At 35.3% G+C, this 16,784-nt stretch overlaps 2 protein-coding genes across 4 annotated transcripts in view; one reads left to right on the top strand and one right to left on the bottom strand.

Moving 5' to 3' along the window:
- Positions 1–2,460, bottom strand: part of LOC144975417 (tyrosine-protein phosphatase non-receptor type 18-like) — a 48,308-nt gene extending 45,848 nt beyond the window's left edge. The window contains exon 1 of one of the 3 annotated variants that reach the window (XM_078919465.1): positions 2,184–2,429. The gene's annotated coding sequence lies outside the window, so the exon portion shown is untranslated. Of the gene's footprint in view, positions 1–1,538; positions 1,734–2,183 lie in introns of those variants that run through there. The other 2 variants (XM_078919462.1, XM_078919463.1) reach the window with 2 other exon arrangements.
- Positions 2,461–9,639: 7,179 nt separating this feature from the next.
- Positions 9,640–16,568, top strand: LOC144975418 (ras-related protein Rab-43-like). Its single transcript, XM_078919466.1, has 4 exons — positions 9,640–10,108; positions 10,776–10,959; positions 12,137–12,282; positions 13,961–16,568. Exons 1-4 carry the CDS (start codon positions 9,911–9,913, stop codon positions 14,090–14,092), a joined length of 660 nt encoding a protein of 219 aa, XP_078775592.1. The 5' UTR covers positions 9,640–9,910; the 3' UTR covers positions 14,093–16,568.
- The last annotated feature ends 216 nt before the right edge of the window (positions 16,569–16,784 follow it).

Below are 16,784 nucleotides of genomic sequence, written 5' to 3' on the forward strand. Positions count from 1 at the left end.
CCTTACTGTTCCACAGCTTTCTACTTCTACTAACTACTACTACTACCACTACTACTACTACTGCTATACTTCTACTACTAACACTACAACTACTACTACCACTACTACTACTACTACTACTACTACTACTACTACTACTACTACTACTACTACTACAACTACTACTACCACCACTAATATGTCTTTTATCTTCCATTATTTTCTGGAAGGTTCTGTTCCCTGATGCTGACCTTTTCTTATCAATTGGATCACCCCCCTGGGGCACCTATCCGCTACCCACGCCATGCTAACATTTCATTCATACTGCAACCACCATTGAGTACAGACGATACAAGTTATTTTTCATTATATTTTATTTGGTTTCCACGTTTATTTGTGTACTGTTGTGCTGACAAAGGGTTTGTACCCGAAACGTCCATTGTCTGTTTTGTTCCCATACGAAGCCTCTCCATTTTCACTCTTTCGTTAGCGTTTTTAAAATGCGATACCTCGGCCAATAAAAAACCTTCATTAAAACAAATTGGTAGAAATAGAGATAAGATGTTTGTCTTTTAAATAGACTTGGTTCAAAATTCATATCAATGATATGTCGGGATTATTAGCTGCTGTAAAGTTTTAAAACGGCATTTTTGAACCTTAAATGCCCAGTTTTTATATTTGAAGTGGTATAGGAATAAAGCTGAAACCTTCCTCTTTAAGACGATACCAAATTTCGCTCTTTACGTTTTTTAATGGCCGAGGTATTAATGGTTGAATGGCCTGGCTTAAAATTAGTTCTTTTTTCTCGACATGTGACGCAAAATATTATAGGGTTTTTTTCTGCCACAAAAATGACGTCTATTGTGGTACCTAATCATAGACAAGAATGTAGATGATACAAATTGGAAGACCCGAAGACTATCAACATTTAACATGTCAACGAATGGAATGGGTGAGTGAAAAAAAATGGTGAACAAGAAATTAAAAACATGACAGTTGGCTGCAATTTAAATAGTGATTGTGTTCAAAGATGCCGAGCAATGATATGGTTCTAGTTTTAATGTATCCTTAATTTCTGCATGGACCAGGAGACTCGACTTTATTAAGAATTGCGTTTGAAAACACTTCAAGTGACACTTTTCATTGGTTCATCTGCACCTGCCCAGGCTAATATCAATAAGAGTGAATCAACAATATGTTGTTTTGTTTTTAAGGGTTTTACAGCACTTGCAACACATTTAGATCATATCAGCACCAGTAAAATGGTACAAAATGGGATAGTAAAAAAATGTTGAATTACGATTAGAGTTAGGTACGGCACCCAAGAAAAACGAAGACTGAAGAATTGGTTCAAGTAGGGAACAGATGTAGATTTCAATAACAAAACATCAATTATCAATGTACTTAGCTTGAAATCACCTAAAATTCTCATCCAGACACCAGCACAGAATCTCACTATAAGCTAGAAATACCCTCAAATGTGTACAAAATATGTTCACAACAAAAAATAGAACTAATTAACACCTACATATCAATATCAGAGAGATATCATCACCTACCAAAACTAACAACACCATCACTATCTTTACATTTGACTGCTTCCCCCTCAGCCAAGGACTAAGGACTCCGGCAAGGGTCAGTGCAATTGCAATATAATTATATTATAACTCGACCAAAATGGTCCAGTAATCCCATTCCAAGACAAAGACAGAGGGCAACTCAGAAACTAGAAAGACTCCACCCAGAACATCTATGACTATGATAATGATGGGCAATAATAAATGATTGAGTGTAGATTACACAAGAAGTAAATAAATTATCGTAGATACTTAGAATTGAATTTTGTACTCGTGTCACATTCATTATTAAATTATTTATTTGTATATTTTTACAATAAATATTTTAGAATGTCATACGAGTTTAGATTGAGGCTAAGAACGAGACAGTCAATGAGTCAAAAGTCAAAGTCAAGGATAAGACGATTAGTCTAGAATGAGAAGAATCACTGTCACTGATGATATATGAATATGAAAAAGAAAGTGACTGAAATTAAATAAAATCTCATCGTCTTTGATTCCTTATGGCTTAGTGAAAACATTAATCTCTTTTTTACCTAAAGAACGTCTAATATGTTTCAAGTCAACAAAATTATACATTTACTACAAGTAAAAAGAACATAAATTATTCAAGATTCTCACACTTACAGGAGAAAGTACTGTGACCAAGGTACTATAAACTTCTCTCTTCTTTTGTTGTTCTTCCTGGTTTAATTTGTCTAGCGAAACGGGCGCTGTGACCATAAACGTGCAGGTCTTCACGTTAATTCCTGGTATTGAAAAAAGGGTGAAGAGACATAAAGACACACAAATGAAATCAAACAGAATTGATCATTTAAATTGATTTAAAAGTCCAATCATCAAAATCTGTAAAAATCAATCACGATAAAATCTGTAATTGGCCCGTGAGAACATAAATATAGACAGTTCAAGAGATGATCAAGAATTGGTATTGAAAAAAATCGACTACACTATTGACCCTCAGTGCTAGTATCGAATGGTATGCAGTATTCATCTAAGACATTCCTGCATAAGTTATCACCGACAAGGCTTTTTCAGCTCTGAAATCAATAGATGAATAATATATATATATATATATATATATATATATATATATATATATATATATATATATATATATATATATATATATATATATATATATATGTATATAATGCAAATTTTCACTCACATTTTTGAAGCCGAGACGACTCGTTTCTGTGTTTTTTACACTTCTTCAGTCGGCGTAATCCATTGTAATGTCCGTAGAAAAGTTCTTACTCCAAACTAAAGTTGTTTCGTTGTCAACACCCGCATTGATGCCAGTTTTAACGAGCATCAATGAAAGTTTTTAATATAATGAGTGAAAGACTCAAATTATGAGGATGTTGAGATGCGTCACATGGCTGGACAAGAAAAGATTAAGTGACAAATGAACGAATTCGAAGGTTGACTGAAGTGGAGAATGTATCAATAAAGATGAGAGAAGATAGATTGAAATAGGTTGGACATATTGAGGGGCGAGAGAGGGAGTACGTGGGAAGGAAAGTATTGGACATACAATTAGCAGGAAAGAGGAAAAAATGACGCCCAAAGACTAGATGGTTGGATAAATGACGATATGAAAGGACTGGGCCTGGAGGAAAAAGATGCTCCTAACCGAGATGTATGGAGATGTGGCATTCAGCATGGCAACCCTGCAAAATGCGAGGTAAGCTGAAGGAAGAAGAAGAAGGAGTGAAAGATACGATTTGTCTTAACTGCCTTATCCCATATCAGAAGCATTTTAAAACTTAAAATTGTAGAGGAAAAAATGAAGACAAGACATTTTTATGTTGCCGCTATTGTAGACATTCATTGCCACTTTATAAAAATTCCTATGGGGAAGTGTGGTTTAACGGTATGGTCATTGCTTCGTACCCGAAAGGTACCGAGTTCGAATACCGGTGCGCCTTGAGCAAGTCACCCCACCCTAGCTCAGTTTGCGGCACTGCACTGCAGCCGACGCCTGGTTTATTTCAGTGTCCGATGGAAGAGACATTGAAGACAAATTTCCTCTATGGGATAAATAAAAGGAATTCTATTTTTTTTTAATTTTTAATTTATTTAAAACTCTTCCACAAAGAAATGTAATCATCACAATGCTTTATAAAATAAGGTCATTTTAATCATAAAATTAACTGTAAAATATCTCAATTACAAATTTTGACAAGTCTTACACTCACAAAAAAAAAAAAAAAACAACAAAAGGCAAGCTACAACACTATCTTAAAAATCCTCAGATGTTCGAACTATGTGCAGCTTTGTGGTCAAGTGGTATGACACTCGATTTCGGATCGGAAGGTCCTGAGTTCGAGTCTCGCTCGGCGCATAGTTGAGTCCTTGGAAAAGACTCTTTACTCACATTTTCTCATCGTACTCATGTGTAAAATGTGTACCTGGTCGTTAACGGTGTTGTCTTTGTGGGGAAAATTGTAATATCGCCTAACAGGTGCTATGTTTCTTCAACATGTTAAGTGTTGCTGTTGGTCAGGGATCCTTTGTAAAGCTCTTTGGGCACGTTTAGTGGATATTTCGCTATATAAAAGCTCAGTTGTTTACTATGGATTACCATGTGGCGAGCCAGTTCAATAACCTCTGGACTAAGAAGACTTACAACAATTAGACGCAAATTATGTTTATAAATTTTACTCTTCGAATCAAAGCTAATTATTTTAAGGAATTTTGCATGGGTATGTAACAACAAAATTAGGAGCTTAATTAAACTGAATGTTTTACCTTTACAACATATATCTTTAACCTTGACATGCAAAGCACACATATCCTCATCATCATCATTAATATTATTATTATTATTATTATTGTTATTATTATTATTATTATTATTATTATTATTGTTATTATTATTATTATTATTATTATTATTATTATTATTATTATTATTATTATTATTATTATTATTATTATTATTATTATTATTATTATCATTATTATTATTATTATTCTTTCTTCTTCTTCTTCTTCTTCTTCTTCTTCTTCTTCTTTTCTTCTTCTTCTTCTTCTTCTTTCTTCTTCTTCTTCTTCTTCTTCTTCTTCTTCTTCTTCTTCTTCTTCTTCTTCTTCTTCTTCTTCTTCTTCTTCTTCTTCTTCTTCATCTTCTTCTTCTTCTTCTTCTTCTTCTTCTTCTTCTTCTTCTTCTTCTTTTTCTTCTTCTTCTTCTTCTTCTTCTTCTTCTTCTTCTTCTTCTTCTTCTTCTTCTTCTTCTTCTTTCTTCTTCTTTTTCTTTTATTATTATTATATTATTATTATTATTATTATTATTATATTATTATTATTATTATTATTATTATTATTATTATTATTATTATTATTATTATTATTATTTTATTATTATTATTATTATTATTATTATTATTATTATTATTATTATTATTATTATTATTATTATTATTATTATTATTATTATTATTATTATTATTATTATTATATTATTATTATTATTATTATTATTATTATTATTATTATTATTTATTATTATATATTTATATATCATCATTATAAATTCAATGGCATTTTGAAGTATGTTCTATACAAATGTCAACTTGCTTACCTTGATACTGGAAACTTCTGATGAGCCATCCGATATGCAAAGGGCCCAGAACACACGCCATCCTATGAATACCCGATGGGACCATCGCCACTGAACAGGGAAAGGAGATAGAAAGAAAGAAAGAAAGAAAGAAAGAGAAAAAGAAAGAAAGAAAGAAAGAAAGAGAGAGAGAGAGAGAGAGAGAGAGAGAGAGAGAGAGAGAGAGAGAGAAAGAGAAAGTGAGAGAGTGTGAGAGAGAGGGGGATAGAGAGAAAGAGAATGGGAGAGAGAGGGATGGGGGGAGAGAGGGAGAGAGAGAGGGATGGAGAGAGAGAGGAAGAGAGAGGGATGGAGGGAGAGTGAGAGAGAGTGAGGGAGAGAGGGAGAGAGAGAGGGATGGAGGGAGGGAGAGAGAGAAAAAAAAGGGGGGGAGCGGAGAGAGAGAGAGATAGATAGATAGATAGATAGATAGAGAGAGAGAGAGAGAGAGAGAGAGAGAGAGAGAGAGAGAGAGAGAGAGAGAGAGAGAGAGAGAGAGAGAGAGAGAGAGAGGGGGATGGTTGCCGTAAATTTGTTGTTAAGGCGTGAGGTGATTTTGACAATGGGGTGACAATTACAAAACCAAGGGTTTTAAATTATTAGATGAACTAGATAGTTAAAGATGATTTTCTGATTATTTTTTTTAAATTCGTGATCTCAAAGGACAGAATATACTATACTAGCTCTATTGGTAGAACGAAATTCACGTTATTCATCTAATTGTTATTGTTTTAGCCAGCCTCCTCGGCGCATAGTTGATTCCTTGGAAAAGGCGCTTTACTCACATTCTCTGACCGTACTCAGGTTGAAAATGAGTACCAGGCCGTTAACAGCGTTGCCTTTCTCTCCCAAAAATTGTAATATCGCCAAAAAGGCGACGTGTCACGTTCTGCATGTTACGTGTTGCTCTTGGTCTGGGACCCCTTGTAAAGAGCTTTGAGCACGTTTGTGGATATCGCGCTATATAAAAACTCAATTTAAACGTTTAAGGTTACACATTGCTTTGTATGTTGGGGCTGACGGATTTTTATGCGTTAAAAAAAAATACTCATAGCATGTAAATAGTAAAAAAAAAAAAAAAACTTGTGTGTGACATAAAAAATGTCTCCAAATGGTACGAGTATTTTATCAAGATGTTTTAAGTCCTGAAAAAGTAATTCACAGTCACACATTATGAGTTACTTGGATCAGACGAATTTCTATTTGGATAATCAAGGAGAAATAAATGCTTTTTCAAAGACCTAGATTTGATGTTTCTGGTAATTTTGGCATAATATCAATCTGTCGTTATCTGGGACACCCCGATATAATACATACCCCGATAGAAGAGGTGGTCACATATTCATTCTTAATATGTGACCCTACGCCTCGAAGCGGTATTAAGTCGGGATTTGGAAGACGAAGAAAACCGGTTTTAACGTGGAAATGGTCAAAATTATCAAATTTAACTTTTTGGTTGTTTCAGAAACTACAATCATTTTTCTACATGAAAACATAATAATTGAACATAAATATTGACGATAAGTTATATACATTTAAAGTTTAAAAATGCAACTTCCAGTGAAACATTCAAAACGAGAGTTGACTTTCTCTCTGAGAGCCAACATTTCCAAGACTTAGTAATAATATTAAGTCGTTTCCTCCACCAATAGGGATTGAGATTAGCGGAAGAGTAGCGTCCCTTGATTGCACGTCACCGGCGGAGAAATTAGAGAGAGAATGTCAATGTGGTTTTGCGCATGCGTCTCTCGTCCTCGCTTACCACCAAAAAACAAACAAACAGGTCTTTTATTTTATATTCATTTAATTCCTTTTTATAATCATTTTATCTTTAATTTTTCAACAGGCCCAAAACGTAGTTAAGGAAGTAAATACCATACAAATAAACAAGATTTAAAACACATCCATTTGTTTTTGATTTTAAATTAAAAAAAAACGTTCTCTTATTGGAATCAGCCACCTCAATTTGGCCTTCTGTCGGGGTCGACGTGCAGATATTATGGGCCTAGTTTAACATTGTTCTAATGGACATTATTTTGCGTCATTTTAAAAAGATTTCCGTTACGTACAACAATGGGTCCATAAGCAAAGCTGCCAACTTGAAATTTCCAAAAGTCGTACCGGTTGGGGTTCCTAACCTCCCATAGTTGGCAGGGAGGCAATGACTGTGACTTCCATCCAACTATATCTGTTTTCCAAATTGCTTTCTGACTTTGTCTTGGAATGATATTACTTAGTTTTATCCTGACCCTGGCCCGAGTCCTTGGCTGGGAGGGAACCAGTCAAATGTATAGTGTTGGGAGGTGATATTTTTTTCCTTGTAAATTATCTCTCCGTTTTGTATTATTATTTTTTTTATGATTTGTAAACACTAGAGTGCATTCCTCTAATTGGGATCTTGTGCTGGTGTCTATTCCAACCCCCACAACGCTACCCCTGCCCCCACCAATACTACTGCAACCAGTGTTGCAAGGGCCTTAAAAACCCATCAAACAAAATTACGTAGCTCAAATATATATATCTTTCTCTTGCTCTCTCTCTCTCTCTCTGTCTCTCTCTCTCTCTGTCTCTCTCTGTCTCACTCTCTCTCTGTCTGTCTGTCTCTCTCTCTCTCTCTCTCTCTCTCTCTCTCTCTGTCTCTCTCCCTCTTCACACAAACACACACACATACACACTTACTGTGTCTGCTATCCCCCTATATGTGTTTTCCAAAATGCTTTTTGTCTTTGAAACAGTCAAATGTATTGTTAGAGTTAGAGTTTTGTCTTGTAAATCATCTCTGTTATGCACTGTATTAATTGTTTGTGTTATATTATAATAATGTGTAAACATTTGAGTGTATGGGCCCTGTGCTTGTGTCTGGATGAGACTTTTTGGTGATCTCAAACTGCACTTTGATAGTGTGCTCTTGGAGAATCTACATCTGTTTCTTATTTAATTTGAACCAATCCCCATTTGTCTTACCTTTTCTTGTGTGCTTTAATTGTAATTCTAGAACTTTTTACTAGCCCATGTTCTTCCTTTTTACTGGCGCTGATATGACTTTCATGTGTTGCAAGCGTCGTAAAACCCTAAGAAAATTTTTTTTTAAATAAAAAAATTCGTAGTTTACCAGGTAAAATAGAAAAAGTCACTTTTGATAGTTTTAGAAATAATTATTTGCCCTTAATATGATCCAAAAAATGCTCCAAAGTACTTTTAAAAGAATCCAACTAAATCTTCATTTTCAACAAGATTTATTGAGTCAAAGTCAAAGAGGCGAATGCAATCCTGTAGTTGGAGCCACACTATCGTATTTCTACGAACTTTTTAAAATACTAGGCATGTCTGCGTGAGGAACTGGATTATCAGACCTGCAACTAAGTACAAGTCGGTCAGAGTGGTTTAGATGCTAAAAATATAATTTCAAATTTGTATTAAGATTTTATGTGTCATTGACCAGTCCAGGGCTACATGATCTTCTCCAATCTCTCACAACAAAGAAAATGATCCCAGGAAGATTCCTTCAGAGCCATTCGGCCCATGGAGCCGGAGTTTATCCCGGTTTCTATACTGTGAAACAGTCAATAACATTTGCTTGCTATCCTTTGGATAGGACACTAGTCTATCGCCAAATTTAATGGACTCAGCTACCCATTCACTGCTGGGTGTACAAGGGCGGGGGGGGGGGGGGGGGGGGGGGGGGGGGGAGTCAGAAAAAAAATCTCGACTGCACCCAGGATTGAACTTGGCCCCTTTGCTCGTGAAGAGAGTGCTCTAACAACTGAGCTTTCGGGACCCCTACTCCCCCCAGCCCCCAAGGGAGATTCAGGCGAAACTAATTGGTCCCGTGTCATATGAACGACACAAGGCCCCACGATGAAAAGAGATTCTATCCCCAGTCGAGGCAGACTGAGTTTTTGCGATGCATTTTTCTTGTTTTTGTTTTTGTTTTTAAAAATGTCCCCTGCTTTGTCTGGAACACCTTTTCAGAAGTTTAATACCTACTTATTGCTTACGAATAGGTATAGAGCAGTATAATTAGGTGCCCCAAACGTAAACAATAACAAGTTGCTAGTGATTTTCATAAAATATAACAGTTGCAGAAATAATAATATAAGACTAAATTATTCTGAAAATCAGGCTCCGACTAATTCTCGTCTTGTTCACACCAGCGCAATAATTTGCTCTGGTCTAAAAATAGATAGACTGTAACTTTTGATAATTTTACCTTTTGTTCCGTAAAATATCCATATCTAGACATTATTTGATGCATGATCGAGTATTTATGAATATGTGTTTCTTTTGTCACCTAGAAGCCAAATTTTAAAGGTTATTTTTTTCTATAATTTACATTGGAACTTGAGCTGTCAAGACAGGAACATGTGGTTTGCCATGTGCTTCTAGACCTTTGTTTACGTTTAGGGCACCTAATTATACTGCTCTATTAGCTATGTACTTTCAAAACTGGTATCGATTATAGCCCATCTCTAGAAAGAGGACCATGACCGTAAGTAAGAAAAGAAGGAAGAAGAGCTGAAGAAGGGAGTTGTAATGGACATTACAGTTACAGTTACAGTGTGACAAAATAAGGTTGTCAAGTTATGTCAGCATCTTTATTTAGACGAATGGGCTGTCAAGAAGTGAGAATTTAAATAAATATATAAGAAAAGCAAGCTCAATATAATGACTCCTTTAAGTATATCGTGAAGCTAAGACTAAGAATTCTAGAGGAAACAGAAAGTAAACAAGGTTCAGATCAGAGACGATGGCATTTCACCCCGCTACTGATTTGGACGAATCTTTCGACTATTTATTCAAGATTGTTCTCATTGGCGATGCAGGGGTTGGTAAAACTTGTGTTGTTCAAAGGTTTAAATCGGGCACATACACTGAGAAACATGGAAGTACAATTGGAGTTGATTTCACAATGAAAACTCTCAATATAGACGGAAAGCTGGTGAAGGTAAGGATTTTAATTTTAATAATTTAAGTTTAAGACTTAAGATTTAAAAACTGACACATCCAACTACAACCCATGGCTGGTCCTGAATGAATTTATTTATTTATCTATTTATCTGTTAGTCTATATAAAAATCAATATTTTGTCATTAAGGCCTAGCTACTAATTAAAAAAAAATATTTTTACTTCATGATTCATTCACCTTCAACTTGAAGTTCAACTCACCCTTCTTAGTACACCTAGACTAGAATCAAGGTTATTTTCACAATTTAATAAGTCCAGATATGCTCGACTCATTTCATTATGTGTGTTTTTTCTAGTATTTCTGTAATCCGTGTATATGGCTATTAGTTGACGTGTTAGTGTTATATTTATTTTATTTTGAAGATACGTTTTTCTCAGCAGATTAATCTAATTCTGAGGTCTCAACTTGAATGGCCTGGCCTTAATTCTATTTTTATCTACAGTTTAAAAAACATTTTTCTATGAACGCTTTGATAATGAAATCAAAATAAAGATAAAAAATAAGAAAAATATTCAGAAAAGAAAGATAATCTAACAGTAAGCCGGCTATATGAATAGAGTTCTTAATAAGATTTTGTCTTTTTTTTTCCTTTTTTTTTTTGTTCTGTTTTTCTTTATTTTTTTAAAAATTGTCTTTTCTTTACAGCTACAAATATGGGATACTGCAGGACAAGAGAGGTTTCGTACCATCACTCAAAGTTACTACCGTAGTGCAAATGGAGTAATCATTGCATATGACATTAGCAAAAGGGGCACATTTGAAGCAGTTCCTCGCTGGTTGGACGATGTGAAGCGCTATGCAGGATCTAATATAGTACAGTTGTTGGTTGGTAAGACATTGCTTCTTTCAAAATGCCTTAATATCTTTTCTTTTTGTGCCACTTTGTGGTCTTCTGTGCACACATGCGTACAGTGCAACACACATTCGACGAACTATACAGGACAGCTGGAAAAGTTAGTTGAATCGGTTTTTCGACGAATAGGTGAATACGGCTGAAAGACTAGAGAAACAAACTGTGATGTAGCCTATTGTACAAGTATTGATGCATTGCATCTAGTTAGAAAACTCATAACATCTGCCAGCCGGATAAAATGTACCAACACATAAAACTATGTGTTATCTTAAACGTTTATAGTCTGATTAATTCTATTTAGTGAGAGCTACTCATAAAAATGGCTGGTTAAAAACAAGAGCAAAGACCCGAGTGACATCAATTTTGTTCTATGTGATCTCAATGTTTGAGCACCCTGGTCTCGTCGATTCATACTTTTTTTGTTGTTGGTAAAATAATGAATATCATCCCGAGTTACTCCTCGCTTAGACAAACAAAACACACACCACTACACGTTACAACACAGCAAGTGGGATAACGTAGTATGATGTGGGGGATGCAGTAAGAATGGAGGGGCTTGGGGGGGGGGGATATTGCGCTGTATCATGCTCAGGTTTTGTTTTTTTTAAAAGTATATTAAGCACACATTACGGATTTGATAGACCTACCCTCTTGACATTCATTTTAAAAATTTGTAGAATTCATAAGAATAATTAAAGCCATTAAATGTAACTTTGTAAGTAACTGATTTACCCTCAGAAAGAATGAACAATGAAGTTTCCAAGTCCTTAGGCTATATGATTAGTTCCATATTTCCATGATTTCAGTTCGTAGAGCACTCGCTTCATTCGCCAAGGGACTGAGATTGATCCCGGGTGCAGTCGAGATTTTTTTCTGACCACTCAGCAGTGAATGAGTAGCTGAGTGTTGGATTTGACAGAAATTACTTTGCGATAAGACTAGCATCCAATCCAAAGGATAGCAAGCAATTATTGTCCATTTCACGCTATAGAATCTAGGATAACCTCCGGCACCATGGGCCTACATGGGACTACTTTTCCATGATTTTCGAAATATTTATTAAATTTGAGTGATAGCCTATTTTGCTCTGCAGATGGAGCCCAAATGTAAGCAGGTCAGGATTCACAAGTTTGTTTTTTTTCGTCATTGACAGGAAATAAGTGTGATTTAGACCATCTTAGAGAAGTCAACTTATCAGAGGCAAAATCCATGGCCCAATCTCAAAATTTCATTGCTGCTGTTGAAACAAGTGCCAAAGAAAACACCAATGTGGACGACACATTCCTAAAGATGGCGCAAGTATGTTGTCCTTTTTTATAAAGATTATTATTATTATTATTATTATTATTATTATTATTATTATTATTATTATTATTATTATTATTATTATTATTATTATTATTATCATTATAATTACAATGATCAATGCTAAATAACCTACCTTTTGGATGACAACATTGTCGGGTCATTTGCCAAGTAGAAAATTAGGCGAAGACTCCATGTTATCGAAGTGTACAGGAGGGAGGGGCTAACACTTATGAAAATTAAGCTTCCGGAAAAGGTCAAGTCTTGTCCATGAATTTCTATATATACTCGGTTCCTCAGATAAGTTTTCTTGTATTGAAAAAATATTTTTAAGGTTTTATGGTTGGTGAAAACCATAACCGTTCTTTTACCCTTTGCTTACCTGTTCCATCTCATTTGCTAGGACAGTTATTTGTAAATTAACTTTTGCATCTTGAAACGACATAAATTTATGACATCAGAGGTCTGATCCACCCAAAATTAAATAAAACATGGTGCGCAGAGCTCGTATGTAGACGCCAGAGTTTGGATCCACTGATCGTGAAAATCGGGAATTCAGAGGTTTGATCCACCTCCTCGATACAGTAGAACATGACCATAGCGGCACCCGCTACAGCGGGACCATCGCTACAACGGGACCTTACACAAACCCCGTTTTTTTTTACTATATAATTTCAATTACCTGTGCTTGGGTTTAGCGGGTCAAGGAAAGGCCCGAACTTGCTTACAGCGGGAAAAATTGAGCGAGCTGTACGCGCCGCGACTCAGCGAGTGACGTAGACTGGGCTTTCTCCCGTCACCCAGGACTAACACACACGCCTCCGTCTGCCATTTCGCTTGTGTCTTCACACACACTTCTCGTGTCTTCCCGCACTTCTTTTGCCGCTCGCTCTATTTCTTTATATGCGTTGATTGGTCAGTCTTGCGATGATTAATTAAGTTGGTCAACCTGATATAAAAGAGATGCATTGCACAAAATGACACCGTGTGTAAAGCCCTTAGCCAATTAGAGAGGAGAGGCTTGTGCGCACGCTGTGGTGTGTACATTTTAATCCAGATTAGCCCTATTATTACTATTATGCCATTCCTCATTCATTGCAATTGTTGCTGCTCAAGCATACACATCACTCGCACTCGTTCGTATCGTGGTCCTTCCTGCCTAAATCCCCCCCCCCCCCCCCAAAAAAAAAAACCAAAAAAAAAACAAAACAAACACTGAACCAAAGATAGTCCATTTCAAGGCTCATGGGTCACGTTAGTATTATTGACATTCAAGGGAGGTAATCATGTTTATTTTTGGGACATTTTCCCCTGCTTTCCTATAGTGGGAACTTGGCTACAGCTGGATTTTTCTGCTGGGACCAAAAGTCCCGCTATAGGCATGCTCTACTGTATACTGTTTTGGCAAAATGGTACCATCTTAATTATGGCGTTTTACCCAGTAACTGATTACTCTAATGTAAGGTTTTATCTCTAACGTAAAACTATTTAGCCTTTAACCTGAAGAAAATTTATTTTTTAAAATTTTAAATACAAGAAAAAGGGAAGAAAGTAATAACAAAATAGTTCCCTGTTAAAAATGTATATAAGAAACCGAGAGTACAAAAATTCATGATCAAAACTTTAACAGTTTCATAGCATCATAATTTATTTTTCTTTTATTGTCTTCCAGGAACTCAAGAAGCGCTTTGGTGACGACAACCCTCTGGAATCGGATCACTCCTCGGGCTTGTCGCTGAATAGCCGCTCTCTCACCGGTCGATCCTGGTTCTCGTGTTGTAGTGGAGGCAGCAACAAGAGATAACCCGCATCATTTCTCGACAGAATGTTTTTGTTGTTGCCTGAAAAAAAAACTTTCCTGATTCCTGATTTTGAAATGATTGAATTCGATAAATCATGACTGTTGTCGTTTATTTATCACAACTAGCTGACTGAAAGAGTTTGAATGTTATACACAAGTGATACTAAGCTCCTAGAATCTGTGGACTTGTGTTCTTTAATTGTAATTCTAGAACTTTTTACTACCCCATTTTCTTCCTTTTTACTGGCACTGATATAACCTAAATGTGTTGCAAGTGCCGTAAAACCCTTAAAAACACAAAACACAAGCTGTGGCTTATACCCAAGAATGGCTTATGATAGGATGAAATATTTGTTTAAAAAAAATTTAATGGGGTGGTGTGGTTTCTTGTCCGGAAAAGACGATAATTCGTTATAAAGAAAGACCAAATTATGATTTTTCATACAGACTTGAAAGGGCCTCTCTGATAACCCCCCCCCCCCTCCCTAGATTGAAAATTATTAAATATGGTAAAATGTACATCATTTGATCGATTTTCACCTTTCCAAAAGAACAATGGACAGATTATTTCAATGTCAAGTTATATCTTATGAAGTTGTTTAAAAGATGGTCTTATTACCATATCTAACCATATGTGTGGCTGGCTGAGCAGAAAACCCAGAAAGGGAAAGATGCGCAAATTTCATAAATTGAGTTATGTATGCAGTGATGTAGACCACACCTTTCTGATCATTTACCACTTTAAATTTTCTTTCTATGTCTATTAGAACCCAAGTTATGCATTTTTTAAATAAATACAATTTGTTGCTATGCATGGGAAACCCTTTATCTTCGATTTTGGCTCATATCTCGAACTGAAGTTTGTGGCATCTTCCTGGGTTTTCTCAGCCAGCCTCACATATTTGTTTAATAATTTTCAATCTGGGTGGGCACATTTTGGGGCTTGTCTTAGTCTTAGTCACCCCAACTGGTCTCAGCCAACCTATTCCATGGAACTGTATTACTGGCTCTGTTTTGTAGTGTGCCGTATTTGTGAAGGGCTCCAAATTTTGTGCAGAACAAATATATTATTATTTTATTATTCAATATCAATAAAAAATAGATTTGTGATTGTAGTTTAATGTGATTCTTCTGCCTTTGACTTATATTTGAAGTTTCAAATCTAATTTTGTTTTGGAGAAACTTTGACATTTATTGTCAAGGAAGATTGGAAACTTAGGCATTTAGACAATTTGATTTGAGGGAAAATTTGAGTTTCATCAAGCATTTTCAGTCCTTGTTGATATATTTAAATTGAATTGTGTGTAGCTTAATTTAATTTGGGTAATAAATGTGAGGTAAAGTTATCAATATAGATATACACTTGAAGTTGTAGCATGATATATGAAACTATGATATTTTATGTTAAGATTTTGTTTGTTTGTTTGACCGATGGACGGATACATTTTCCTCCTTTTTGACAAATTGCCAGTAGTTTAAAATTGAACTGAATGTCGTTATTAAATCCTATTGTATACTCGTGAGAGTTTGTGAACTCTTTATAGGGTCACACAGTATTTCTCCATTACCATACAGAGGCAATGTCATCTGTATTAAATTATAAGCAAGGTTGCCAATTTTCCGTATATTTACGGAATTCAGTATGTTGTTATAAACTCTCTTGTATATTTTTCCAACCGCCTGCTAAACGGGTGACAAAATGTAAGTACATAATGTCTTTTTACTTGAGGAGTTCAGCAGTCAGAACGGGGTTGGTCTATGTCTTTTTCGTAATAGTTCAGTAATTGTTTGCCTCCTGAATTGGCAGCCCTGTATTAGTTCACCCCTATACCACCAAATATTATGACTGATGCATTTACATTTACTCTACTATGAACAATGCTATCTATTATTTATCATTCACCTAATAGAATTTCTATACCCATAATATGATTACCTTTTAACAAGGCGGTGTACTGATCTATATAACTTATATATTATAAGTAAGTATACAATATTATAGATAAATACTCATTCTCATTATTTTGTGCTGTGGAAAAACACGGAATTTAACATTTTGGCCAGAGTATCGATGGATTGAAATTACGCTCATCTAGCGTAAAACAAACTCTCAAACCTGATACTTCACGGAAGTCTTTTGGTTTGGGATATATTATTGCCAGATAAGGGTCGTTATAATTGATCAATATTTGAAGAATGAGTTTTTCTGGCCTAATTTATTTAAAAATTCTGTGTTTGTCCAGATTATGGCAGTCTTCAAATTTCAATGATCTGATGATTTTATTCAAAGGGGATCAATCAACCCTTTCAAAGTAACTGCCAGTTTATCTACCTGGTGTATTATTGATAGAATAACATGTATTATTTTATATCCGTGAATACTAAGCTCTTTAAAGTAAGCTCCATAAAGCTGTGGACCTTAATAATTATCAAACGAAAATGAATTAAAAGCTTCAAAAATGACACCTGCCCCCATCCCCTCCCCCAAAAGGGTTGTTTCAAGCTCAAAACAACAGCCAGTTGGCTGTGGAAGGGTTTTCAGCCCGAAATGTTTCGTGTTAAATATTTTATGTTCTCCTTTGAAGCTCTTACATTCTTTTCTTGTTCATTGCGTTTTGTATATTATAAAATATAGTCATTTTTTGTTGTTGGTTATTACTCTTTTTGTTTTTGTTTTTTTTTTTGGTGGTGATTT

Source organism: Berghia stephanieae, chromosome 6 (assembly GCF_034508935.2).
Source record: "Berghia stephanieae isolate SIO BIC M18660-M18661 chromosome 6, UCSD_Bste_1.3, whole genome shotgun sequence".
NCBI classification, from domain to species: Eukaryota; Metazoa; Mollusca; class Gastropoda; order Nudibranchia; family Aeolidiidae; genus Berghia; species Berghia stephanieae.